The 27,316-nt window shown below is 44.9% G+C and overlaps 1 protein-coding gene across 1 annotated transcript in view; it reads left to right on the plus strand.

Moving 5' to 3' along the window:
- The window catches only part of MTBP (MDM2 binding protein), a 34,727-nt gene extending 7,785 nt beyond the window's left edge, over positions 1-26,942 (plus strand). The window contains exons 8-22 of the mRNA XM_073590270.1: positions 446-580; positions 1,155-1,249; positions 3,974-4,046; positions 5,060-5,177; positions 6,807-6,980; positions 7,982-8,086; positions 9,266-9,418; positions 9,768-9,870; positions 10,457-10,612; positions 13,606-13,701; positions 16,154-16,411; positions 17,364-17,598; positions 24,507-24,620; positions 24,950-25,015; positions 26,785-26,942. Coding sequence (XP_073446371.1) covers positions 446-580; positions 1,155-1,249; positions 3,974-4,046; positions 5,060-5,177; positions 6,807-6,980; positions 7,982-8,086; positions 9,266-9,418; positions 9,768-9,870; positions 10,457-10,612; positions 13,606-13,701; positions 16,154-16,411; positions 17,364-17,598; positions 24,507-24,620; positions 24,950-25,015; positions 26,785-26,823 — 1,920 coding nt within the window. The 3' untranslated portion in view covers positions 26,824-26,942. The remainder of the gene's footprint in view (positions 1-445; positions 581-1,154; positions 1,250-3,973; positions 4,047-5,059; positions 5,178-6,806; positions 6,981-7,981; positions 8,087-9,265; positions 9,419-9,767; positions 9,871-10,456; positions 10,613-13,605; positions 13,702-16,153; positions 16,412-17,363; positions 17,599-24,506; positions 24,621-24,949; positions 25,016-26,784) is intronic.
- Positions 26,943-27,316: the final 374 nt, after the last annotated feature.

Genomic DNA, 27,316 nt, shown 5'->3' on the forward strand with positions numbered 1-27,316 from the left:
TCCCATCGATCCTGAGAAGCAGAGATGCATGTTGGTTGGAGCAGAGGGACACGCGCTCCTTTCATTGTCTGTGACTGCCAGAGAAAGCAGAGTACAGCACACTGCTACTTCTGGCACTACCTCAGAGACTGAGCGTGTGCTCCTCCCCTCCATTCATGACTGCTGTCTGCAGAGACCCACCCTCAGGATACCTGGGGGTCTGAAGGATGGATAGGTGATGATTTGAAGCATTGAAAAATAACCAGAATAACTACAGTTTCAACTTATTTTTTTCATAATTTTGTCCAGCATGTGCCAACATTTATTAGGGGATTTCTCTTCTTTCCTGAAACTTTGCACATTGGACAAAATTATTTAAAAAAACAAAAGTGTTTAAACACCATAAGACCCTTCCACGCCCCCGGTCACATCAACTTAATGATATATTTTTTTTTTTTGTTCCCAGTTTACTTCCCAGGTGGAATTTCAAGACTTCTGCATCAGATCTCTCTGTAACGTTGGTTCACAATCGGGATCCCTAAAACTGAGCGATGAGCTTACATATCAGCCCAATAAAAGTCTGTCGTCCGTACTACCGGAGGTAAGTTGTGAAATTGTGCAAAATTGCAATTAGAGATTAGCGGCTCACAGAAAGGGAAGGGTCTTAGGAAATTGAGGGTTGAAACCATTGCCTAACAGGCAGTCTCGTAGAACAGCCGCGAGACATGCAGGCGCGGGGACTGAAGACACTGTTAGCACCCGAGCATGCTTTAATAACACCTTATATGAGCACGATCGCGTATCACTAGTGGTTAGTAGATCCAGATCAGATAGTGACCCCTGTGGATATATGGGGCGCTGTTTCTCATAGGAGACACAAAGGTCCTGGTACAAGGGCGCATCTGGCGCAGTGCAATCCCTCTTACTGGTGGTGTACAGTTTAGTTATCTTTACACAACAGGCAATTTATTTCTATGCGCAGACTTTGTTTAGGTTGCTTTGCAAAAGGGCTGCACTGTAAAGCATGGTGGGACAACCAGATAGATTTGCAACGACTTCTTAGTGGGAGAAAGTTAAATGGCGCCTGTACATCGCCCTCTAGTAGCGACTTGCACACTTTTTTAATTTTCACCGCTAACTTTCCAAATTAACCATTTGGACTTTTGTCTTTACAGGTGTTTTATTACTACGGATCATCCCTGGAATTTATACAAATGGTGTCCCTGGCTGAGCTTCCCCCTTACTTCATATCAAACTGTGCCTATGAGCTGTATCCTTCCTTGTCGTGTGATCCGGAGAACCAGGAGTACTTGGCGCCCTCCAGTCCTGGAGACGTGGTCTCTAGTCGCCATCGTATTCTATGTTAAGATACAGTGGGGGAAATAAGTATTTGATCCCTTGCCGATTTTGTAAGTTTGCCCACTGACAGACATGACCAGTCTATAATTTTAAGGGCAGGTTAATTTTAACATTGAGAGATAGAATATCAAAAATAAAATCCAGAAAATCACACTGTATAAATTATATAAATTTATTTGCATTTTGCAGTGAGAAATAAGTATTTGATCCTTCTGGCAAACAAGACTTAATACTTGGTGGCAAAACCCTTGTTGGCAAGCACAGCAGTCAGATGTTTTTTGTAGTTGATGAGGTTTGCGCACATGTCGGGAGGAAGTTTGGTCCACTCCTCTTTGCAGATCATCTCTAAATCATTAAGATTTGCAGGCTGTCGCTCGGCAACTCGGAGCTTCAACTCCCTCCATAAGTATTCTATGAGATTAAGATCTGGAGACTGGCTAGGCCAATCCATGACATTAATGTGCTTATTTTTGAGCCACTCCTTTGTTGCCTTGGCTGTATGTTTTGGGTCATTGTCTTGCTGGAAGACCCAGCCATGACCCATTTTTAATGTCCTGGTGGAGGGAAGGAGGTTGTCACTCATGATTTTACGGTACATGGCTCCATCCATTCGCCCATTGACCCATTGATGCGGTGAAGTAGTCCTGTGCCCTTAGCAGATAAACACCCCCAAAACATAATGTTTCCACCTCCATGCTTGACAGTGGGGATGGTGTTCTTTGGGTCATAGGCAGCATTTCTCTTCCTCCAAACACGGCGAGTTGAATTAATGTCAGACGTCAATTTTTGTCTCGTCTAACCACATCACCTTCTCCAAATCACTCACAGAATCATCCAGGTGTTCACTGGCAAACTTCAGACGGGCCTGCACATGTGTCTTCTTGAGCAGGGGGACCTTGCGGGCACTGCAGGATTTTAAACCTTTACGGCGTAATGTGTTACCAATGGTTTTCTTGGTGACTGTGGTCCCAGCTGCCTTGAGATCATTAACAAGTTCCCCCATGTAGTTTTAGGCTGATCTCTCACCTTCCTTATGATCAAGGTACCTCACAAGGTGAGATTTTGCATGGTGCCCCAGATCGATGTCAATTGACAGTAATTTTGTATTTCTTCCATTTTCTTACTATTGCACCAACAGTTGTCTCCTTCTCACCCAGCGTCTTACTTATGGTATTGTAGCCCATTCCAGCTTTGTGCAGGTCTATGATCTTGTCCCTGACAACCTTATAAAGCTTTGGTCTTGCCCATGTTGTAGAGCTTAGAGTCTGACTGATTAATTGAGTCTGTGGACAAGAGTTTTTATCATAAAGGTGACGTTAACAGGTAACGAGTTGGTTAGGAGCGTCTAACTGGTCTTAATGGTTGGTAGGGGATCAAATACTTATTTCTCATGCACAGGCGTCATCGTCTTGCATGGGCCAGGTAGCATCTACTCTAGATGAGGGACCAGTGGGCCTCAGTGCTGTTCACTGATGAAAGTTGATTCACGCTGAGCAGACATGATGGATGCTGGAAACGTCAAGGAGGCCACTATGCTTGGGCCACTGTGGTCACCAGACAAGCATGTAGTGGTGTTAGTGTAGTCAGGTGTGTCTAGTCAATGCTGGCCTAAACTTTGTGCCTCAGCACGAACAACACAGGCCTAATTTCTTATTCATGGATGACAATGCTCCAGCGCATCGAGGTTGCATCATTAGGGAACGGATGCTGGAGACTGAGGAACCTCAAATGGCGTGGTCTACCCTTCTTCCAGACTGGAGTGCCATAGGAAACCTTTGAGATCAGCTGAGTCGCTGTGTAGAGGCTCGTAATTCTGCACCCTAGAATCTCAATCACCTGAGGGCCGCCCTTCAAGAAGAGTCGGATGCTATGCCCCAGCGGACAATAATGCCACTCGAGAACCGCATGAGACATCGTTGTCAGCTGTAAGTGATGCTCAAGACCACAGGACAAGTTATGGAGACCGTGACACTTATGTTGGGTTATACCAGCACTGGTGTTGGCTTTTATTTCAATAAATTGAGATGAGGAAATCGTCATCGCTGCTTCTACTTAAGTGCCCGACTGTTGTGGTAAAATATCACTGTAGCGTGAGCTTTTTTTACGTTTTTCCATAAATTTTCACCTGAAAGCCAAATATATCCCTAACTTTACGTGAGCAGTGTATGAGGCTGATAAATCTATATAGTGCTAGAAATCGCCTCGCCTAACTCTGTATTGTCTCCAGTCTCTTTATTGGTGACTCCATGATCATCAGTAATAAATATGATCGACATCTTGACTTTTAAAGCAGTTGACCAATATAAGATAAAATAATGCAGGTGTTGCAGCACCGCTTCTTCCTGCCAGTTGTGTTTTTTTTTTTTTTTTTTGTTTTTTTTTTCCTCCAGGGCTGCCGCAGCCATATCTGATTTCCCCCTGCAGTCAGTTCCCGACCCCAGTGCTGTGTACCGAGACCATGGAGGATTTATCGGGGGAGTAACTACTATTTTATTATTTTACACCATTTCATCCCCCACAGAGCTCAAGTATTTTTAATCTCCAGATTTTTGGTACTACTCTGAAATCTTGTAGTCTTCCTTGGGGGACACAGCAGCCATGGGACGGTCCATTATGTTTCTTTACCGTAATTCAGATGTTTGACAAGAAACTCTCTTAAAGGAAAATCCAAGCTGATGTTGGGTCAACTGTGCTCGCTAAATGACAAGGTACTGTATGCGGGGGGATTTCTGCAGTTAAAGAACAACTCTGCCATTGGAATAAATGGGCTGCGCAGGAATCGAAATGCACGTTTGCTTCCAAATCGGCCCCACATCTGAAGGCAGCCATGGCACTTTACTTCATTTTGCACTTTTGTTAAGTTTCATGAGGATTTTTATTTCCTCCAGTCACATCTAGAGCTGTACTCATTACATTAGCCTCTTTTGCAGTGATGCTTCGTACAAGAAAATCAGACCAACTATTCTGATTATAGTTTGATCAGGGCGGTATCTGCAACCTGATTTTCTTGTACGTGCAGAAATTTAAAAAAAAAAAAATATATATATAGTACATTGAGGGGTCTGATTATATGTAGGAGTGAAGAAATTTAACTGGCACAAGAGGGATATATATATATATATATATATATATATATATATATATATATATATATATATAAATAAATTAAATATATATTTAATTTTATGGCAAAAAATGTGGTCAGATTCCCCTTTAAACTACCTCTACCAGTATCTAGTGTTTCCTATTTTAATCTCTCCTATTTTGTCTGATATTAGTTAATTTTTTATTTTTAATCAGTGTCTGACTCTTACTCCTATCTTGTATGCTGCAGCAGGAAACTCCCCCCACTGCCTTTTCTGCAATGGGACCAAAGATTAAAGGGGTCGTGCCTTTTAAGAAAAAAAAAAAAAACTGCCTTACTCTCCCTCTCCAGGTCCATCATGGAGTCTCTGGTGTCTGATATTGGCTGCAGTGCTGACCTCAAATCGTCAGCGCTGCAGCTAGTCGGCAAACTTGCCAGCTCCAAGCGGGTCATTTCATCTGCTCAGTGATCGGTTGCAGCTCTGTCGACTCGTCTGGATGTTTCTGAAAGTAGACAACCACATGAAGTTGAGCCTCCAGCCAACAAGCCGCATGAGATGGGGGGGCCCCCCCCCCCGTGTCCTTACAAGCCTCTCTCGTTATCACGTTACTTAGACATGTTTGTGTGTCCCCGCAGGTCGGCGCGATATTTATGCTCTCCTGCAATGTCTGCAGCCTTCCTCTGCCGCCTGCCCTCCAGCGCAGCTCCAAGAAATGGAGAGAATATATGTCCAGGAAGCCGAAAGAAATCAAAGGTCTGCAATTGTGAGAATATTCCCTAGAAATGTGCCTGTGATTACCTGTGACTATACAGCGAGAGCGTGCCCACCCCCAAATAATCACTGTACACTAAGATTCTATGGATCTTATTCCCAAACATCCGCATGGAAAACCTGCCACATTTCCAGTACGTGTGCACTCTGCTTCACACACTGCATATTTGGCAGGGATTTTACACTTGGGTTTCTAAACTAAAATCCACATTTTTCTGATTCTGTTCATTCATTTGTGTTCAATGCTTTTTTTTTTTTTTTTCCTCCCCTCTTTTCTGAAGCAGTTCTGTTGCACGCTCTGCATCCTCCCTCCTGACTGTGGTAGACACTCGGTACACTGGTGTCGGCTTTTGCGAGCTGCCGCTGGTCAGGAGCACACACAAGTGCACCACCAAGTTCCAGCGGTGCCGGTGTGCACTTGTGATTCCATGAAAGGGAACCTGTCACCACCTCCAGGTGTTTTTAAGTAAAAGAGCCACCTTGTGCAGCACTAATGCTGCATTCTGTCAAGGTGGCTCTTTTATATAGCGTCCCATCCACCGCAGAAATAATCGTCTTTAAAATTGGTCAGACATACCTGAAGTTTGACAGGGGGGCAGGTCTTACCCCTCCCATACGTCAGTCATGTCCTGCTTTTGAATTTGGCGCCACCTCCTCAGCGTTCATTTCTTTTTCTCGCTCCTGCGCTGTAATATTCTTTCTTGGGCATGCGCAGTTAGCACTGACCGTCCTATGACATCACCTGATGTGACACCATGTGACCAGGAGGGTCGGAGCTCAGCAGAGGAGTGGTGCAGCAGGACCTGTGATGACGTCAGCGCCATGTGACCAGGAGGGGTGGAGCTGAGCAGGGCAGCAGTGCAGAAGGACCTGTCATGACGTCAGAATATTACAGCGCAGGTGCGAAAAAGAGATGAACGCTGCGCAGGCGGCACCAAATTCAAAAGCAGGACATGACTGACGTATGGGAGGCTTCTGTGTCCGGGGGGGGGGGGGTAAGACCAGCCCCCCTGACAAACTTCAGGTATGTCTGACCAATTTTAAAAATGATAGTTTTGGCGGTGGAAGGGACGCTAAATAAAAGAGCCACCTTGACAGAATGCAGCATTAGTGCTGCACAAGGTGGCTCTTTTACTTAAAAACGCCTGGAAGGGGGTGACAGGTTCCCTTTAAGGTTGTGCTCACCCTGGGCAAGTGAGTATCGTCAATCAAGCTAAAGGGTGTGCACCCCATGGTAATTGAGGGTTGCACGGTGCACTGATCACTTAACCGGGTCACACACATTCAGCTATTTTCAGAACCAAAGTAAATGGGAGAAGCGCTCACCTGCGCAGAGTCGCGGCCATGTGATAGAACTGCTATACAGAGGCACCGTTTTCAGCTCTCAGATTTTCTGCAGCATTGTTGTCTAATATTGATGAGGGGAAAAAATGACACTTTTTGCTTACTACATCTACACTAGTATCCCCGTCACATAACGATGGGGGTCCGGTGAGCTGATCACTGTGGACACGCTCCCCCCTCCCTGTGATGTGCCTGAATCCCCGGCGTTCACTGCTGTGTGAATACAGCTCTGACTTCAGCTATTAACCACCATAATTTCTTTTTCAGCGCCCGGGATTGAGCTGAAAGGGGAGTACTGCAGCTACTATTTCCTAATTCAAGGCAAAGACAATGGAGTCTGCAAAGCCACAATGCTTCACTCCGCCAGCCAGATTAATGGCGCAGCGTCTCTTGTCTTGTTACATCGAAGGCTGCAGAAAAAACCCGACACATACGATTCAAGTAAGAACCTACTGCGTGGCCCTTGTATAGTCTACTGGGCAGCTGAGAATTACCGACAGCCGCAAAGTGCCAGTTTCAGCAAGAAAAAGCTAAGATGAAACTTTATCTGCTGAAATGAGGAGTCCTCTTTATAAAGTGAATCTGATGTGACATCTGTCCCCTACGTGCCAGGTATCGGCATGTATCGCACAGAAGTCTTTTCCAGCCCTGGCTGGGCAATTAACGAGAACTGACAGATCCCAGAAGGCACCTTTTTGAGGCCTCTTTCACACATCCGGTTTTCAGCATCAGGCGCGATGCGGCGAAAAGTGTAAAAACCGGATCCGGCGCCGGTTGCCACCGGATCCGGTTTTTCCCCCATTCAGTTTCATTATTGCCGCATCGCGCCGGATACCTATGCGGCGTATCTGGTTTTTGCCTCATCCGGCAAAAACAGCCTGTCCGGCGTCTGGAAAAAACGTTCCATGTAACGTTTTTTTGCAGCGCCGGACCGGCTTTTTCCACAGCGCATGCCCGGACTCTGTGAATGTTAACCCCACAAGTGCCCGGCGAGAGAGAGAGAGATCTCTCTCTGTCACCCGGACACTTGTGAGAGATCTCTCTCGCCGGGCACTTGTGGGGTTAACACTCACAGTGTCTGGGTGAGAGAGAGAGATCTCTCTGTGGGGTTAAACCCACAAGTGCCCAGCAAGAGAGAGAGATTCTCTTGCCTGGACACTAATGTTAACCCCCCATGTCTCTCTCTCTCCACCCCCCTCCCCTCTCCTATCCTCTCCTCCCCTCACCTCCCTTTCAGCAGCTGTCTCATTGGCTGCCTCTGTCCTGCGGCTCCTTTAATAATGTCCGAGCAGTATCATCTCGCCGCACACACATCCGGTGTCACGGCTGCAGGCCGGATCCGGCGGCCCGGCTTTTCGCCGCACGCCGCCGGACCCCACACACCGGATGTGTGAAAGTAGCCTAAGAAGCAGAATTAAGTGAGTTTTTCTTTTGTTTCCCAGATTTTGGCTCGGTGACGACGCTCCCTGTTTTCCATGGTGATCACCTTATGAAGAGAGAAAAGTGTTTGGCTCAGGCTCAGGCTTTAGTTGTGGATAAGTATCTCCGTAAGTACTGTATTTTTTTGGACAAATAAGACACAGCTAGGTTTTAAATGAGGAAATTGGGGGAAAAAAAAATTTTAAGCAAAAAATGTGGTCAATTCTGTACTTAACATCCCCATCTTGCTGTGCATGGCCCACTCATCGCTATCCTGCTGTGCATGGCCCCCTCTTCCCTGTCCTGGAGGGCACATGGGGGAGCCCCCCCCCCTCTTCCTTGTCCTGGAGGGCACATGGGGGAGCCCCCCCCCCTCTTCCTTGTCCTGGAGGGCACATGGGGGAGCCCCCCCCTTTCCCTGTCCTGGAGGGTATGTGGGGGAACCCCCCCCCCTCTTCCTTGTCCTGGAGGGCACGTGGGGGAGCCTCCCCCCTCTTCCCTGTCCTGGAGGGCACATGGGGAGCCTCCCCCCTCTTCCCTGTCCTGGAGGGCACGTGGGGGAGCCTCCCCCCTCTTCCCTGTCCTGGAGGGCATCGGGGGGCATCCCTCATCCCTGTCCAGGTTTGCAGGGACCCATCAAAGAAACATTAAAAAAAAAAAAAATTACACTTGCCTTCCTGCGCTCCCTCGCAGCGTCTTGTTCCCATGCCTGCAGCTGCTGTATGCTTGTAAGCATCACATGGCAGGGACATCCTGATGTGGAGATCAGTGAGTATTCCGGCAGCTGACATTTGGCTTGCAAGCAGCGCATGACGTCCCTGCCTTGTGCTGCTTACAATCATACATCAGCTGCTGGCACCAGAACAAAATGCTGCATGGGAGCGCAGATGGCAAGTGTACACTTTTGTCTTGTTTTTTATTTTTCTGATGGGGGGTCAATCATACCAGGATAAGAATGGGGCCATGCCTACCAGGATGCTATTAAAGAGAAATGAATATTCATTGCCCTCCACTCCAATGGGCACAGACTTAAGCTGCAGCAGCCGTCTCCTGCCTCCTGTGACCCGCTGCTCCGCCGATGCCACTCCCCCACCTCCCCACCACAGCCCGAGCAGGTACATCTGGACTATAAGACGCATCCCCATTTTCCTCCACATTTTTGGAGGAAAAAAGTGTCTTGTAGTTCAAAAAATATGGTAGCGAGGGGACGCAGGCACCCCCCCTGACCTCCCGTCCTTGTTCATCCACGAGTAAGTCTTTAACACAGCGGAAGTGACATTTTGTTCTATTTCCCTTGGTTCTTTAAGAAACCCAAGAAGACGGTCAGCTGTCCATCCCTGTCAATGAGGACTCCTTAAAGACCTTGCTAAAGCTAACCCGAGAATGCGTGCTGAGACATTTTGAGAGCAAATTAAGCAGCCAGGACTTTGAAGCAAGCGTAGAAAGAGTGCCCCTTGCAGGTAAATGGTGAGAAGGGGTTAAATTATCTGACATTCATGACACATAACCTGACTGACTTGCAATGAATTTAAAGCACCGCACGTACCCTCCTATCATCAAAATATGTAATGGGATATGACAAAAATCTGATAGGTTGGGGTCCCACTTGTGGGACCTGCACATATTTTGAGAAAAGGGCCTTGTGAACAGACGGGTGTCGAGTAAAAAATACTACTGACATATATACTTATATACCAAAAAGGTCAGTGAGCGCTACCTGGACTGTGTAGTTGTGGCATTTGCTCTATTTCTTGGATTCATCGGTGTATTGTTGTATTCATATTTCTTTTTTTTTTTTCTTTTTTTAAGGGTCTGATAAAAGCTCCTTATTTCACATGAACTCGTCTGAGTGGCCTGAAAGAAATGTTCTGCAGAATTTGGAAAATTTTGAGAAAATAAAGAGAAGAATAAGGTAAAGTTACCATTACTCAGACAGCCTTTAGGACCGCTCCTGTAGAACGTCACTTGATGCATACATTCTATGCACAAGAGTAAAAAAGAAATGGCTACCAGACAGAAAGCGGAGTCTTTGTACTTAGTAAATTATCTGGATGAGAGAGAGTCTGCAGTGAGGGCCCCAAGGGAGCAGTGGGGGGAGCCCCGAGGTCTCAATGGAGATCTTATTTACATGTCAGCACAAAGGAAGGCACAAGACTTATTCCTTCCAAGGACCATACTAAGGACCAGGGGGCACTCATTACAGGTGAAAGAAAGGCGATTCCGGAAGATGAACAGGAAAGGGTTCTTTACAGTTAGAGCAGTGAGACGGTGGAATGTCGACAACAAGAGGTAGTAATGACAGACTCTGTAACAGCTTTTATAAGGACTGGAGTTATTCTCACAGAAAATGGCATTGTGGGTAATGCATAGTCTTGTGGGGGTCTTCTGTCTTCATGTTGTATAACTGGCTTACGCCTGGTTTGGGGTCTGTGTACGTGTATAGTTTTGGTGCTGTGTCCTCCATGTCGGCGGCTCCTGATTTCTCCACTTCTCCCCAGGGCGTCTATTCTCTCCAGTGCAGCAGATCAGCTGCTCGTCCGGAAGGACATTCAGAAGGAAGGGGTCACTGTGCTGGATGCCAAGGAGTTACTGAAGTACTTTACTCCACAAGGTGCGGCCAGCGGGGAGCTCCAACCTCTGCAGCTGCAGAGAGGGTAAGAGCCCGGAGTTACCTGCAGAAGGAGGACATCGGCTCCTAGCAGCGCCTCTAGTCTAATGCTGTAAGGGCAGCGCCTGCCATCACGTTGTGTTAGCTGCCTGATTCTTCTGTCATGTGCTCTCCGTACGTCCTAATGGAATGGTCTTAGTTCATGGCACTTTGCCCCCTGTATCATGGTGTCACCAGCTGGTGTGATTGTCACAGCAACAGCCACCAGCTTTCTATCCTTAAGATGCAGTATGCAGATTGTGCCCATCCTGAGACTTTCTTGAATTGCAGTCAACTAGACTTTATGATGAAGGCAATTTGATAAGAACTCGCACAACCCAGTGACAAAATAAAAATCTGAAGTTTATGGGTGGCAAACTAGAATTTCTTTCCTTTTACAATTTTTATATATATATAATTATTTTTTTTTTTTTTTTTTCTGTGTGTGTGTGTGTGTGTGTGTGTGTGTGTGTGTATATGCGTACATACTTATTATAGCCTTTTCACTTGTCCAGTAAGAGTCCAGTAAGATATAACAAGATATACAGTAGCTTATCTTACACTTGTGATTTCACAAATGTGGTGCTCATAGCTGCAGTTCCTCACTGTGGACACTAGATGATGCTGTGGAAGTTGATATTTACATCGGTCACTTTTCTGACTCTTTTTTTTTTTTTTGGATTGGATCATGAAGTTTCCGAGTTTAGACTGTGCGTTTCACTGCAGTAATACTCAGGCTGTGTGCCCACGTTGCGTTTTTTTTAAGCGTTTCCGCAGTGTTTGTGCCGGCTCAGACGCTGCAGAAACGCTTAAAAGAAGCTTCACATTAAATTGCATGCGTTTTTGGCTTTTTGTGCCAATGCATGCATTTTTAAACGCTCAGAAATCGCTTAGCGGCTAAAAACGCAGCGTGCTCATTATTTTCCGCATCACTGAGTGTTTTTAGCCTTTTCCAATGTTCCCAGAAAACGCGCGGGAAAAAATGCATCAAAAACGCGCGTCTTTTGTGCAAAAAAAAGCGCAAGAAACGTGCGTTTTCTGGGAAGGGAATCCGTTTCCTGAGCGTTTAAAAACGCTAACGTGGGCACATAGCCTAAAAAAGGGGGAATTCATCAAGCACTTTGGATTGGCTGTCATGCCTTGTTCACCAACCACAAAGAGTGTGTGACTTTTGACTCCAGCTTCTCCAAAAAGTGAGCAAAGCTTTGCCGGAGGGGATGTGACTCTCACAGACAGTCTCTACTGCGTTCTCCTAAGATCTGCTGTGCAGGGAATTGCAGTGCGGCTCCATTCACTTGAATGCGGCCATGTCGCAGATCTGTGCTGTAGGTTTGCTGTGTTGGGGGGGGGGGGGACATAGATCTGGATGGAGTGTTATCTGCATCCCCTCTTATTCTTTGGAATGATGGGGGGGGTCCAGACTCTGGATCTGCAGAATGTCCATATTTTGTGAGACTCTTGCTCATTTAAGACTGTGCATAAAAAAAAAAAAAAAAAATTTATACGATGAACTTTTTTTAATAACTCGGGGGTCTAAAGTGAACGGAAAGTGCAGTGTAGCCCCTCTGTGTGAAGGTGGTTGTCCATATTTGGGTCTCTTATTAGTATGATTGAACTGATTGCTGTGTCTGGCTGCTCATATGCCTGCGGGAAGGGGGGGGGGGGGGGATATTTGGGTCATGTTTGGGACCCTCCACTATAAAGGGCATGTCACACTAAGAGATATCGCTAGCAATATCGCTATAACTAGTGACGTTATAGCGATATTGCTAGCGATATCTCTGTGTCTGATACTTACCAGCGACCGGCTCCCCCGCTGGTTATCGCTGATCGCGCGAGAACGTTCAGGACTGTTTCTCGTCGTCAGCTTCCTGTGGCGCTTCCTGCTGTGAGGACGAGCGACGCGTGGAGCCGGGCGGGAGGACGCAGGATCGCCTGGTGTGACAGGTAAGTAGCGACCCCCGTCCCCAGCGATGTCGCTGGTGAGATCTGCCTATGTGGCAGCTCACTAGCGACCACTTAGCGATGTACCAGCGATCCTGACCGCGTCATATCGCTGGTCGGGATCGCTGGTACATCGCTAAGTGTGACAGTACCTTAAGATCTGTAGGATGTCAGGCTCCTTTTACTTAGGAAAAGCTGGGCCTCATAACTGTCCCATCTTAGGAGATGGGTTTGCAATAGTCCTCACCCCCTGTGGCCTCTCCTAAGCCCACAGTGTTATTTCCACTCTGCTGAACCCGTCCTCGCTCGCGTGACAAATCCTGTGCTCTCCGTACTCTGCAACGACCTCCATGTGAGCCCCTTTTATAGGAGATGCAGGGGCCTGGCCGAGGAACGTGACCCCTAAAAAGCAGTGCTCGCTGTAAATCTGGGTCGGACACAAGATTTATAAGAACTTTTGTCCTCTGCCAGCCGGGCAGACGCAGTCCTCGATCATCTGGGAGATTAGTCTTCTTGGGTATTGTTCACTCTGGGATGTAACCGAATAAAGCATGTCATCTGTCTGCCAGGGCGTCCGGACCAAGCAGAAAGTCACCTTATTCAGAGTGGAGCCGAAATGACAAATCCACCCAAAATCAAATGTCATTTATCTACCCAGTGGTGAAAATCCGACTGCTGGGAGCCCTGGACGGCACCGAGGTGCCCACTTCTGATCCACTGAGACACATAAATGCATTTAGGTGTTTTTACATTTGACATGGATTTTAAAAATGTAGCATTTCTTGGCACAAACGACTTTGATGTGGTCATATAGCAGCAGAAAGGAGCTTAGAAAAAGACATTGATTATAATCCCTTGTGACAGAAGGAGCTCGCTAATAGATTCACAGTCGACTCATTAGCAGCCAACAATGCAGTGCGGCAGAGGATGTAAAAGGCGATCAGTGCAAGTTTTGTCTTTAATGCAGGAATTGAACAATGGCTGACCTGGTGTAAGACAAAATGCGTATATACAGGAGAACTGTTCCTGAGTTTCTCTCCCTTTTTTGTCTTCCAGTAATAACGCTTTCCTGTTGACTCCAGAACTTACACCTCGGAAACTGAGATCTCTGCCTTTTGAGAAAGCCTCAGAGTGTCATTACCATGGATTGGAGTAAGTAACAGCTGACTTTTGTTACACACCAAGCTGGCGTCGTCGGTGCAGTCCCATGTAAGGATGGGGCGACACTTGACCCCCACACATATCGCAAGAAATTTTTTTTTTGGTCAATGTACAAATTACATTCAGGATATTAAGCATTTTCCAGTTCCTCTGGCTACAGATTGTTAAAAAAAAAAAAAAAAAAAAAAGCATCTTTTCTCACCATCTCTGGGTCCAACAGTCTCCACTGCTGTTTCGGATGGCTGTTATTGTCTGCAGCGCTGACATCCCATTGACTGTGCTGCAGACAATCTGTGAGCTTCTAGTAGCTTTAAGCACCTGATGCTGTCTACTAGAACAGAGTCGCCGTGGTTACGGATTGACTGCAGCGCTGTTGATGTGACATCAGCACTGCAGACAATGGATACTGGGAACAGCAACAGAGACTGCACTGGACCTACAGTGACCGGAATTTTCTGAAACTGGGAAAACTCCTTTTAAGGGTCAGTTTGGCTAATCCATACTGGAAATGAATGAACAGCTAGAACTTATTTTATTTTTTATCATATAATGGTACCGTAAATAGACTTTTATTCATATTCGCCATCGTACACAATTTTAATATAACTTGTGTCTGCCTTAGGGTGGGACTAGAGCTACAACATAGGATAGGTTGAGTGGTTGCGTAAATTTTATTTATTAAAAAATATAATTTTTATTTTAATCCATTGTTTGTGTTTTGTTTGTTTTTTTGCTTTTTTAAACATTCATTCTTTTAGTAATTCGCAGCTTATCCAAAAGTTAAAGTTCACACAACCATATGGTAGTTGTATGTTTTTGCTCCAAGTTTAAAAAAAATATAAATATATATATATATATATATATATATATATATATATATATATATATATACACACACTCACTGGCCACTTTATTAGGTACACCTGTCCAACTGTGTGTTAAGACTTAATTTCTAATCAGCCAATCACATGGCGGCAACTCAGTGCTTTTAGGCATGTAGACATGGTCAAGACAATCTCCTGCAGTTCAAACCGAGCATCAGTATGGGGAAGAAAGGTGATTTGAGTGCCTTTGAACGTGGCATGATTGTTGGTGCCAGAAGGGCTGGTCTGAGTATTTCAGAAACTGCTGATCTACTGGGATTTTCACGCACAACCATCTCTAGGGTTTACAGAGAATGGTCCGAAAAAGAAAAAAAATCCAGTGAGCGGCAGTTCTGTGGCCGGAAATGCCTTGTTGATGCCAGAGGTCAGAGGAGAATGGGCATACTGGTTCGAGCTGATAGAAAGGCAACAGTGACTCAAATTGCCACCCGTTACAACCAAGGTAGGCAGAAGAGCATCTCTGAACGCACAGTGCGTCGAACTTTGAGGCAGATGGGCTACAGCAGCAGAAGACCACACTGGGTACCACTCCTCTCAGCTAAGAACAGGAAACTGAGGCTACAATTTGCACAAGCTCATCGAAATTGGACAGTAGAAGATTGGAAAAACCTTGCCTGGTCTGATGAGTCTCGATTTCTGCTGCGACATTCGGATGGTAGGGTCAGAATTTGGCGTAAACAACATGAAAGCATGGATCCATCCTGCCTTGTATCAACGGTTCAGGCTGGTGGTGGTGGTGTCATGGTGTGGGGAATTTTTTCTTGGCACTCTTTGGGCCCCTTGGTACCAATTGAGCATCGTTGCAACGCCACAGCCTACCTGAGTATTGTTGCTGACCATGTCCATCCCTTTATGACCACAATGTACCCAACATCTGATGGCTACTTTCAGCAGGATAATGCGCCATGTCATAAAGCTCGAATCATCTCAGATTGGTTTCTTGAACATGACAATGAGTTCACTGTACTCAAATGGCCTCCTCAGTCACCAGATCTCAATCCAATAGAGCATCTTTGGGATGTGGTGGAACGGGAGATTCGCATCAGGGATGTGCAGCCGACAAATCTGCGCCAACTGTGTGATGCCATCATGTCAATATGGTCCAAAATCTCTGAGGAATGCTTCCAGCACCTTGTTGAATCTCTGCCACGAAGAATTGAGGCAGTTCTGAAGGCAAAAGGGGGTCCAACCCGTTACTAGCATGGTGTACCTAATAAAGTGGCCAGTGAGTGTGTGTATGTATGTGTATATATATATATATATATATATATATATATATATATATATATATATATATATATATATATATAAATTTTTTTTTAAACATAATATAATTTTTATTTATTTATGCATATATGCTGGATCGGAGACTGCGGTTATGGCGCATGCCAAAATACTCTGTTCATGTGAATGTAAAGCTTATGTCACAGGGCTGGAGGGGAATGTCGGCCGTCTAATGTTGGTGCTCACTCCTGTGAGATTGCTGTTCTCGGCTCGTCACATTAATGATTCCACATCCGGTCTTTGCTTCTATAACAGAATCTCTTTCTCCCGGTCAGATATTGCCTCGATGACAGAAAAGCTCTGGATCGGGATGTGGCTTTCTCCGAACTGCAGTCTCGTCTTATTCGCTACGAAACCCAGACGACCTGCACACGCGAATGTTGTCCTGTCCCCTTTGCCCTGAGTCCTCTTCCTTCCCCTGCCGTCCTGTCTGAGCCGGGTAGTGTGCCAGATGGAGAATCCTTGAAAGGCGCCGACTCGCTGAGACTCAAACGCCGCTGCCGGGACCTGGATGGATTGATTGCAAGCAAAAGGTAAAGTCAGTATTCAGTCTATTACACCAAATCATATAAAGGATATTAGCATGGTCTGACAACGGGGAACCCCAGTGATCCCAATAATTGGAGATTCCTGGTTCCTACTGTTCGCTTGTGTCCACGATCAAATCAATGTAACGTCGAGCTGTTAGTGCGCCTTGAATGAAGGTTAGAGGGGTCCGACTACAGTACATAATGTCCCGTCCCCCCACACCATAATCCCAGTGAGTAATTCCTGGTGACTCTCTTCATGGCGTTGACAGCATGGTCTCCAGATGGAGACTGAAGACTGGATTTTTAACCTCTTGAGTGATGCGTCCCGCTTTTGTCTTGAATGCAGTAATAGGCTGAGATTAGTCTGGAGACAACATGGGCTGCGCTCCTTCACGAGGAATGTTGCTCCCGGGATTATGGTGTGGGGTGGTATAATGTCTGGTAGCCGGACCCCTCTAGTCTTCATACCAGCTACACTAACAGCTCAGCGAGACAATAATTTGGTCTTGCTCCCATGGCTGCAGCATCTCCGGACTAATCCCTGATGTACTCAATGGGAGACATCGTAGGTCAGTGGTTACACAGGAGCTGCCAGCAGAGGATCTTGATTTGCACAAGGGCATTAATCTCTACAGAACAGAGGCTGTAAGTGCCAGGATTTCTGCTCATGGTTCTCATACGACATTTTTTTTCCCCATCTTTTGCACATCAGTAACAAGTCTGTCCGTCCTGTGATTTCCAGAATTCCACCACTTTTTTTTTTTTTATCAGTTTCGATATTGAGGAGTGTAGACTTTACTTTGAAACGCTGACGCATTTTTGTGGAAAGAAAAAAAAAAAGTCCTAATAATGGCTAAGACTATGCAAAAATAAAAAACGATTGTTTCTTGAAAGAAACGGGGAGATGGTGATGAAGGGTTACTCACTTTGACCTTTTTCTGTTTCTTGTTTCCAGGTTTGCTAAATCTGAAAGCTCGGACTCTTTGTTGTCCCTGGCTAGTGAAGGCAGCGGCCCGAGTACTAAAATAACCAGACTTCGATCAGAAAGTGTAGCCCCAGTGACGTCCTCCTGCGCCAGACCAAGATCCAGAGATCGGGGGGCATCTTTAGGTAGTAAACCTACCCAGCCGAAGCAAAGCGTGAACCCCGAGAATGAGGTCAAGGAGTCCAGGTCACAGAAACACAATCGGGTAAGATGTCTGGGGACCTTTTCATCTGGACTCTTGATATTGGACATGTACGTGACTTTAAAGGGTTAATATACTACCACTCAAACTTGTGCTCACCTTCCACTCAGTTGAGAAAGAACATCCTCCCCGGCCGAGCTCTCCGGTGTTCTGAGACCCGGCTCCTTAGACAGCGGCTCTTCTCCCAAAGAACAAAATGGGTCGGGCCGTAGGAAAATCCTTCAATCCTCCAACGTGCTGTCAGAGAAGAGTCTGGAGACCTTCACGCACAATAAGATTGTCGGCTGATCCGCCGATATTGGTTGTCTGTGTGTGTGTGCGCACGTGCCTTATGTGTTAAGATGACACTAGAAGGGAACTGTAATTGAAAGCTGATCACTGGGGATCCAATTGCTTGGGCCTCCAGCGATCCCAAAAATCTGGCTCAACAGGGACCCTCTTAGTGGAGCAGGGTGCAAAATTGCACAACTGTTCCACTCAATTCAATGTAGGTCTGCAGGAGTTAACTGGGGGCTAAAACATAATTACTTCCTTTTCTGTATTCCTAAGACCTGTGGATAGAAACAGAATGAAAAGGAAAATGAGTGAGGCAAATGGTGTATTACCTCAGTACTAGGAGAGTGAGTGATAAATGTCACTACTGATCCTGAGTTACCTCTTGTATTATACCCCAGAGGTGCACTCACTATTCTGCTGGTGCAGTCACTGTGTACATACATTACATTACTGATCCGGAGTTACATCCTGTATTATACCCCAGAGCTGCACTCACTATTCTGCTGGTGCAGTCACTGTGTACATACATTACATTACTGATCCGGAGTTACATCCTGTATTATACCCCAGAGCTGCACTCACTATTCTGCTGGTGCAGTCTCTGTGTACATACATTACTGATCCTGAGTGACATCCTGTATTATACCCCAGAGCTGCACTCACTATTCTGCTGGTGCAGTCACTGTGTACATACATTACTGATCCTGAGTTACATCCTGTATTATACCCCAGAGCTGCACTCACTATTCTGCTGATGCAGTCTCTGTGTACATACATTACTGATCCTGAGTGACATCCTGTATTATACCCCAGAGCTGCACTCACTATTCTGCTGATGCAATCTCTGTGTACATGCATTACTGATCCTGAGTTACATCCTGTATTATACCCCAGAGCTGCACTCACTATTCTGCTGGTGCAGTCACTGTGTACATACATTACTGATCCTGAGTTACATCCTGTATTATACCCCAGAGCTGCACTCACTATTCTGCTGATGCAGTCTCTGTGTACATACATTACTGATCCTGAGTTACATCCTGTATTATACCCCAGAGCTGCACTCACTATTCTGCTGATGCAATCTCTGTGTACATGCATTACTGATCCTGAGTTACATCCTGTATTATACCCCAGAGCTGCACTCACTATTCTGCTGGCGCAGTCACTGTGTGTATACATTACTGATCCTGAGTTACATCCTGTATTATACTCCAGAGCTGCACTCACTATTCTGCTGGTGCAGTCACTGTGTACATACATGACTACTTTTAGGCTCTGATAACATTTAGATGTTTCTACATTTATATAATAGAACTTTATATTTATTTATTCTTCTTTATGATCTTTGAAAACCATTTTTCAGGGACTCTCTTAGCTCAGATGGACTGTTCAAACCAAGCACAGACACTCCGTGCATCATGGCGGGATTAAACAATTAAGTACACCTTTCTACCTGCTTGTTTTCCCCCGATCTCCACCCTTCTGTGGCTCTATGAAGCCAGAGCTGTCCGAGGGGAGATAGAGGGAAAACAAGTAGGTGGGAAGTTGCACTTAGAGACTTTGTGAGCTTAGAATCACGGTTCAAACCCAGCATATGGCACTTGGCGCATCATGATGGGGTCAGTCTTTTTTAGGTGCACCTTCCCACCTGCTGGTCATCCCCTCTGTTTGCCCTCCTCCTTTTTTGACAGCCTCCTGGCTTCAGAGACAGAGGGAAAACAAGCAGGTGGAAAGGTGTACCTAATTGTTTAACCCCGCCATGATGCATGGAGCGCCTGTGCTTGGTTTGAACAGTGATTTTTGAGCTGGCTTCTAGCAATCTAGTGCCAAAAAGTTGTCCAATTTTCCAATATACTTTCTGTATCATTTGTTCCTGTGTCGTGAGATCTCTGCTTGCTGTCATTCAGTAGGAATCTTCCTTGCCTGCTGCGCGGCTCCTTACAGTCCAGATATCAGAGCTGCCATAGTGGTTGGTCTCGGAGATAGCTCCCACTTTTGAATATGACTCCATTCTGTGCCCTGTTCAGAGTGGTGAGGGTCCCAGCAGTTGTAGCCATCAGTCGGGGTAACCCCTGTCCGGTCTCCTTCCTTGTGTACATGCGTTTAGCTCCATAACCTGCCCTCCGGCCTCTATGGAGACCTCGCTGGACCCCACCTGCTCTGATATCACACGTGTGCGCTTTGTGATGATTTTCGGTTTGTTAGTCTATTGCATTCTGTATCAGAAGGTGAATCTATAAATGCCGACTGCAGTGTGAATGTCCACAGCCCCCATCACAGTCACTTAGTTCCCATTGTTTTCCGTGGACCCCGCTGGCCCCATAATTAGATCTGACCCAGTTACTGCTTTTCTGGATCAGTGGATAACAATGGGCCTAGTTATGTGTTCAGGAGAGGCAGCTGTGTGCATACGGCTGATGGATGGCCCTGTACTGTACCCGAGCTATGGCACCAACGCTGCAAGCTTCATGGGGTTGACCATTTTATGCTAAAAGTTCAAACTTGCTACTAAAACTTACTTATCTAAAGTGTTTTGTTTTTTTTTCTCCAGAATAAGCTGGTGTGTGTGTGTGTGTGTGTGTGTGTGTGTGTATGAGGACTAACACTATTGCTGGCCATTGTGACTTACATCCTGCATTTTTCACCAGTTTCCCCTCTCCTGACTATCTTAGTCTTTTCAATTGTCTGTCTTAGTTAGTGGGTGTAGACTAGCAGCTATGATTTTCTCCAATACACAGACAGGAGAGCAGGGTTTCCTCAGTTCTGCGTGTGCTGTGTAACCACATCAGCGTAGAGGACAGTAAACGGCAGTACTGAGCAGTGTAGCCGTGCTTCCAACTGGAATGAGAAAACATTCCTAGGAAGCCACCTAATCACCTAGCTAGGCTCTGCCACTCTTCCTCCCCTTCTGTCCAGACAATGGGCATCTATGAATTATTTAGCAGGGAGGAGGAGGACATAAGTGGAGACAGAGAAAACCAAAAACAAAACACAAAACAAATATCCTGGAATAAAAAAGTAAAAAAATATATTGCAAAAATTGCATGAAGGTAGTAATAATAAGGGTATTTAGTTAACATAATTTTGATCAAAATAATGTAGAAGCCATCCCGCCACGTCACGGCAACCCTTGTGGGACAGTCCTAACTCTTGTATTTAAAACCTTTCCACTTGTCAAGTGACGTAAATGTGAACAAGGACAGAGGGACTGAACCACCAGTAATAGTGTAGGCCAGACAGGATGGATTTTCCAACTCAGAAACAGGGCGGTCACACCCTTATATGCACAGAATGCACAATGAAACAAATGAGAAACTGGGTCTGAGCAGAAAAAGTAAATTAATGTGCATGCAAAATGTAATTGCATATGAACACATGACCTTTACACAGAGAAAACCAAAAACAAAACACAAAACAAATATCCTGGAATAAAAAAGTAAAAAAATATATTGCAAAAATTGCATGAAGGTAGTAATAATAAGGGTATTTAGTTAACATAATTTTGATCAAAATAATGTAGAAGCCATCCCGCCACGTCACGGCAACCCTTGTGGGACAGTCCTAACTCTTGTATTTAAAACCTTTCCACTTGTCAAGTGACGTAAATGTGAACAAGGACAGAGGGACTGAACCACCAGTAATAGTGTAGGCCAGACAGGATGGATTTTCCAACTCAGAAACAGGGCGGTCACACCCTTATATGCACAGAATGCACAATGAAACAAATGAGAAACTGGGTCTGAGCAGAAAAAGTAAATTAATGTGCATGCAAAGTGTAATTGCATATGAACACATGACCTTTACACAGAGAAAACCAAAAACAAAACACAAAACAAATATCCTGGAATAAAAAAGTAAAAAAATATATTGCAAAAATTGCATGAAGGTAGTAATAATAAGGGTATTTAGTTAACATAATTTTGATCAAAATAATGTAGAAGCCATCCCGCCACGTCACGGCAACCCTTGTGGGACAGTCCTAACTCTTGTATTTAAAACCTTTCCACTTGTCAAGTGACGTAAATGTGAACAAGGACAGAGGGACTGAACCACCAGTAATAGTGTAGGCCAGACAGGATGGATTTTCCAACTCAGAAACAGGGCGGTCACACCCTTATATGCACAGAATGCACAATGAAACAAATGAGAAACTGGGTCTGAGCAGAAAAAGTAAATTAATGTGCATGCAAAATGTAATTGCATATGAACACATGACCTTTACACAGAGAAAACCAAAAACAAAACACAAAACAAATATCCTGGAATAAAAAAGTAAAAAAATATATTGCAAAAATTGCATGAAGGTAGTAATAATAAGGGTATTTAGTTAACATAATTTTGATCAAAATAATGTAGAAGCCATCCCGCCACGTCACGGCAACCCTTGTGGGACAGTCCTAACTCTTGTATTTAAAACCTTTCCACTTGTCAAGTGACGTAAATGTGAACAAGGACAGAGGGACTGAACCACCAGTAATAGTGTAGGCCAGACAGGATGGATTTTCCAACTCAGAAACAGGGCGGTCACACCCTTATATGCACAGAATGCACAATGAAACAAATGAGAAACTGGGTCTGAGCAGAAAAAGTAAATTAATGTGCATGCAAAATGTAATTGCATATGAACACATGACCTTTACACAGAGAAAACCAAAAACAAAACACAAAACAAATATCCTGGAATAAAAAAGTAAAAAAATATATTGCAAAAATTGCATGAAGGTAGTAATAATAAGGGTATTTAGTTAACATAATTTTGATCAAAATAATGTAGAAGCCATCCCGCCACGTCACGGCAACCCTTGTGGGACAGTCCTAACTCTTGTATTTAAAACCTTTCCACTTGTCAAGTGACGTAAATGTGAACAAGGACAGAGGGACTGAACCACCAGTAATAGTGTAGGCCAGACAGGATGGATTTTCCAACTCAGAAACAGGGCGGTCACACCCTTATATGCACAGAATGCACAATGAAACAAATGAGAAACTGGGTCTGAGCAGAAAAAGTAAATTAATGTGCATGCAAAATGTAATTGCATATGAACACATGACCTTTACACAGAGAAAACCAAAAACAAAACACAAAACAAATATCCTGGAATAAAAAAGTAAAAAAATATATTGCAAAAATTGCATGAAGGTAGTAATAATAAGGGTATTTAGTTAACATAATTTTGATCAAAATAATGTAGAAGCCATCCCGCCACGTCACGGCAACCCTTGTGGGACAGTCCTAACTCTTGTATTTAAAACCTTTCCACTTGTCAAGTGACGTAAATGTGAACAAGGACAGAGGGACTGAACCACCAGTAATAGTGTAGGCCAGACAGGATGGATTTTCCAACTCAGAAACAGGGCGGTCACACCCTTATATGCACAGAATGCACAATGAAACAAATGAGAAACTGGGTCTGAGCAGAAAAAGTAAATTAATGTGCATGCAAAATGTAATTGCATATGAACACATGACCTTTACACAGAGAAAACCAAAAACAAAACACAAAACAAATATCCTGGAATAAAAAAGTAAAAAAATATATTGCAAAAATTGCATGAAGGTAGTAATAATAAGGGTATTTAGTTAACATAATTTTGATCAAAATAATGTAGAAGCCATCCCGCCACGTCACGGCAACCCTTGTGGGACAGTCCTAACTCTTGTATTTAAAACCTTTCCACTTGTCAAGTGACGTAAATGTGAACAAGGACAGAGGGACTGAACCACCAGTAATAGTGTAGGCCAGACAGGATGGATTTTCCAACTCAGAAACAGGGCGGTCACACCCTTATATGCACAGAATGCACAATGAAACAAATGAGAAACTGGGTCTGAGCAGAAAAAGTAAATTAATGTGCATGCAAAATGTAATTGCATATGAACACATGACCTTTACACAGAGAAAACCAAAAACAAAACACAAAACAAATATCCTGGAATAAAAAAGTAAAAAAATATATTGCAAAAATTGCATGAAGGTAGTAATAATAAGGGTATTTAGTTAACATAATTTTGATCAAAATAATGTAGAAGCCATCCCGCCACGTCACGGCAACCCTTGTGGGACAGTCCTAACTCTTGTATTTAAAACCTTTCCACTTGTCAAGTGACGTAAATGTGAACAAGGACAGAGGGACTGAACCACCAGTAATAGTGTAGGCCAGACAGGATGGATTTTCCAACTCAAACAGGGCGGTCACACCCTTATATGCACAGAATGCACAATGAAACAAATGAGAAAGTGGAGACAGGAAGCATCATATTTAGGTAAGAGATTAGTTTCATTTATACTATTGAAATAAACTCCAAAATCCCCCTGAGATTACTTTATTTTTCTTGTAGGTGTTAGTCCATGTTTTTGCACTCTTTGTACAGATTTAGCTACCGTGATTGATGGCCTACAATATCGTAGGTAGGAATCTGACTGCTAGGACCATAGCGAAATGCATGAACGCTGATAGAGTATCACTAAGTTTAATTTTATTTTTATACTTTTTTCCTTCTACTCCACGACATGTGATTTCAGTATGAAAATGAAAACTCTGGCAAATCTGTAGTTACCAAGGTGTTTAATATCCATATAATGGCTGCGGTCTGTGTCTGCCTTCCTGCAATCTCCATACTTTATTTTCAGATGCTGAGGGAGGTGGTTTGTAAAACTCTTCTCAAACATGGCGTCCAGGAGGGGCATCCGTGCTACGTGGCCTGCAGCCAGCGGCTTTTCGATATCTCCAAGTTCTTCTTGAAGGTACCAAACCTGTTCTGAGTCTATATGTGAAGTTTGGTGGGGGGCAGTGGGTCTCCCATGATATTTGGGAGGAGGAGCGGAGTTTAATGTGGTGGGCAGTCTGATCAGCGATTGACAGCCTTCCTGGAGGAGGTCCACCCACTGGACTCCTAAGTAAAGAGAGGGGAAGAATATAAATAGTGACTGGTTTCTCTCGTGTGGTCCTGTGCTCCCCACCACCTGGTCCGAGGGTGTTACATGTACAGTGTCACTGGTTCCCGGTCTGGATATACCCATGTTTGTTCTGCGGCCTCGTCTGTACGTTGATCTCCGTAATTTATTGTCAATAGGATTTGAAGACGTCACGAGGTCTCCATGACGAGATGAAGAAAGCTGCAAGTAACAACGTTAAGCAGGTGAGTCCATGTGTCCGGCGAATGTTTGTAAGTGATGGCCGATCTCTAGCCAGACCTCGGACAAGGTAAGGAATTCCCTCGAGAGAGACGTGAGCAATCCTTACATCATTGAGGTCAGGGGGCTTCATAGCAGGTTGTTCAGTGATTGGGGGGGGGGGGGGGTCTCTGTACCCAGACCTTCTATAATAAGTACCCTTTACATATCTCGGACATATTCCTCCAATGCGGAGGAGTTTCAGCTGATGGGGAGAGGGGGGTTAAATCACAGCCGGACACCTCCTCTATCACCGTACTTCCCGTGAGCACAAAGCATCAGGCATGTTAAAATTCCACATGCCTGATCCCGGTGGATACAGTCCTGGAATCAGCCGGCTTTGCTTTCATGTAGCTCACATCCGGATCGGCACTTTTATTTCTTTTATTCTTGCATTGTAGTAAAAGGTTCAGCTGTCTAACAGAAGCAGCGCTCCGTCTCCTTTAATACCCCCCTGAATACTTGGCATGTGGCTGGTAAACCTTCTGAGCGCGGTGATGTAGTAATTGTATCACGGCGCCAGAACTGCCCATGGTTTATTCATGAGCCGATCCCGCCATTATGTGCTGGCGGGGTGATCGCCCCGGACAGCTCACAGTCCCCTCTGCCGCTCTGCTCCTCATTGTTTCCCTGAGCTCCGTCATGCGGAGACACTCTGTAAACCTGTCAGTGATCTGTCAGCGATGACCCGGGAGGGAAGTGGACCAGAACATTCACATTTCTCCAAGTCAACGCAAAACATGGGGTTGAAGAGTAAACTTCTGGTAACTTATTCTCTGCCCTGTGACATGAAACCGGATTATTCTCTTACATGTGGCCACGGACTATCCACGATTAGGCGAAATAGCTGTCACCTTCCCAGGGCTGTGCTGGGGCTTAACGTCACCTCCTGTCACTTCTTGTGGGAGATTAGGGATGGAAAAAAGTTTTTCTTTAGTGCAGTCCCTTTCTGCTCTTTACCTTCTATCTGCTGCAGTTTAGTGTCAGGAGAGTGGTGAGAAAGCAGCATTTTATTTTGTGTGCTCTTGTCTCAATGACTTCCCTCTCCCTGATCAGTGCTCAATTAAAGGGTAAATTCCCCAAATTGTGCCTGAAAGTTACAAGCCTGATGACCGTAGAAAGTCTAATCCAGTGCCCCTATGACAACTCATCGCTGCATTGTTTTCCTTATTTATCTCGGGCTCCAAATCGCCATCCACATCAATGTCCATTTTGGCAGGACCGCTCCACTATCTGATATGTATAAGGGTGTCTTTCCTTTTCCCTGTTAGTGGAGAGGAGGATTGGACACTGAGATTTCAACATGTCCAATCTTATTAAGCGCTGCACATGCCATGATCGTTTCTTTTCCAAAACGGAACGAAACTATCCTATTTCCAAAAAAAAAAAATGCAAAATGGAAACTAAAGCGTGCATCTGGTTTTTGCACAGTTTAAAACGGATGCAGTTTTTAATACAGATGATAACCGAACATGTGAACAGAGCTGAGCACAAAAAAAAGGAAGTGACGTGTAACTGGGTGCGTTCTAAGGGGCGCAAGCGAACCCATAGGGAGTCAGGAGAGGGCTGTCAGACCACTGTGACAGGCACAGCTGAGGCAGGAAGTGTTGTCATGGGCACACAGAAATGGCCTTCGTGCAGATTTTCAAGCTCATAAGTGCAACAATGATTAATCTTCTTGTGTACAAAGTTCTTACCCTTTTTTTTTTTTTTTTTTTTTTTTTTCCTCCTGCAGGTTATTCAATGGGAACTGGACAAGCTGAAGAAAAAGTGACCTCTGGTGCCATGTTTTATTTATTTGTGTGCGCTCAGGTATTGTGTGCGCTCGCTGTACATTGTATATGATGGTTTTTTATGTGCTCTTCCTTTATTAATAAAACCTTTCACCTTCTCCCTCCTGTTCTCCACTCCTCTGTGGCCATCTATCATTCAGCCCTAACAATCTCTGCATTGTGCAGCAGCCACAGAAGAGATTCCGGTTTCTCCCGGGGCCTCGTGTTTTGTTAGCCGATATCATCAGTTTGCTTTGGAGGGATTTGTGCGGCGAGTTAACCCATTACCAGAGCCAGCAAGTGACCGAAATGCTACTCTCAAGCTCTACAGACCTTACTGGTCACCCCGCTTTCCTGGGATCCTGAGTGGTAAATGAGCTGCAATATGCCGAATTGTCCTGCCCTTCTCCTGTAAAGTGACACTGATGGGATTCCTCTAAAGTGCCGTCATGAAGAAAACCTATTTAATATAAAATTTCTAAAGTGACACCACCT

This window comes from Dendrobates tinctorius, unplaced genomic scaffold, assembly GCF_039654945.1.
Source record: "Dendrobates tinctorius isolate UK_male_01 unplaced genomic scaffold, ASM3965494v1 ptg000116l, whole genome shotgun sequence".
Lineage (NCBI taxonomy): Eukaryota > Metazoa > Chordata > Amphibia > Anura > Dendrobatidae > Dendrobates > Dendrobates tinctorius.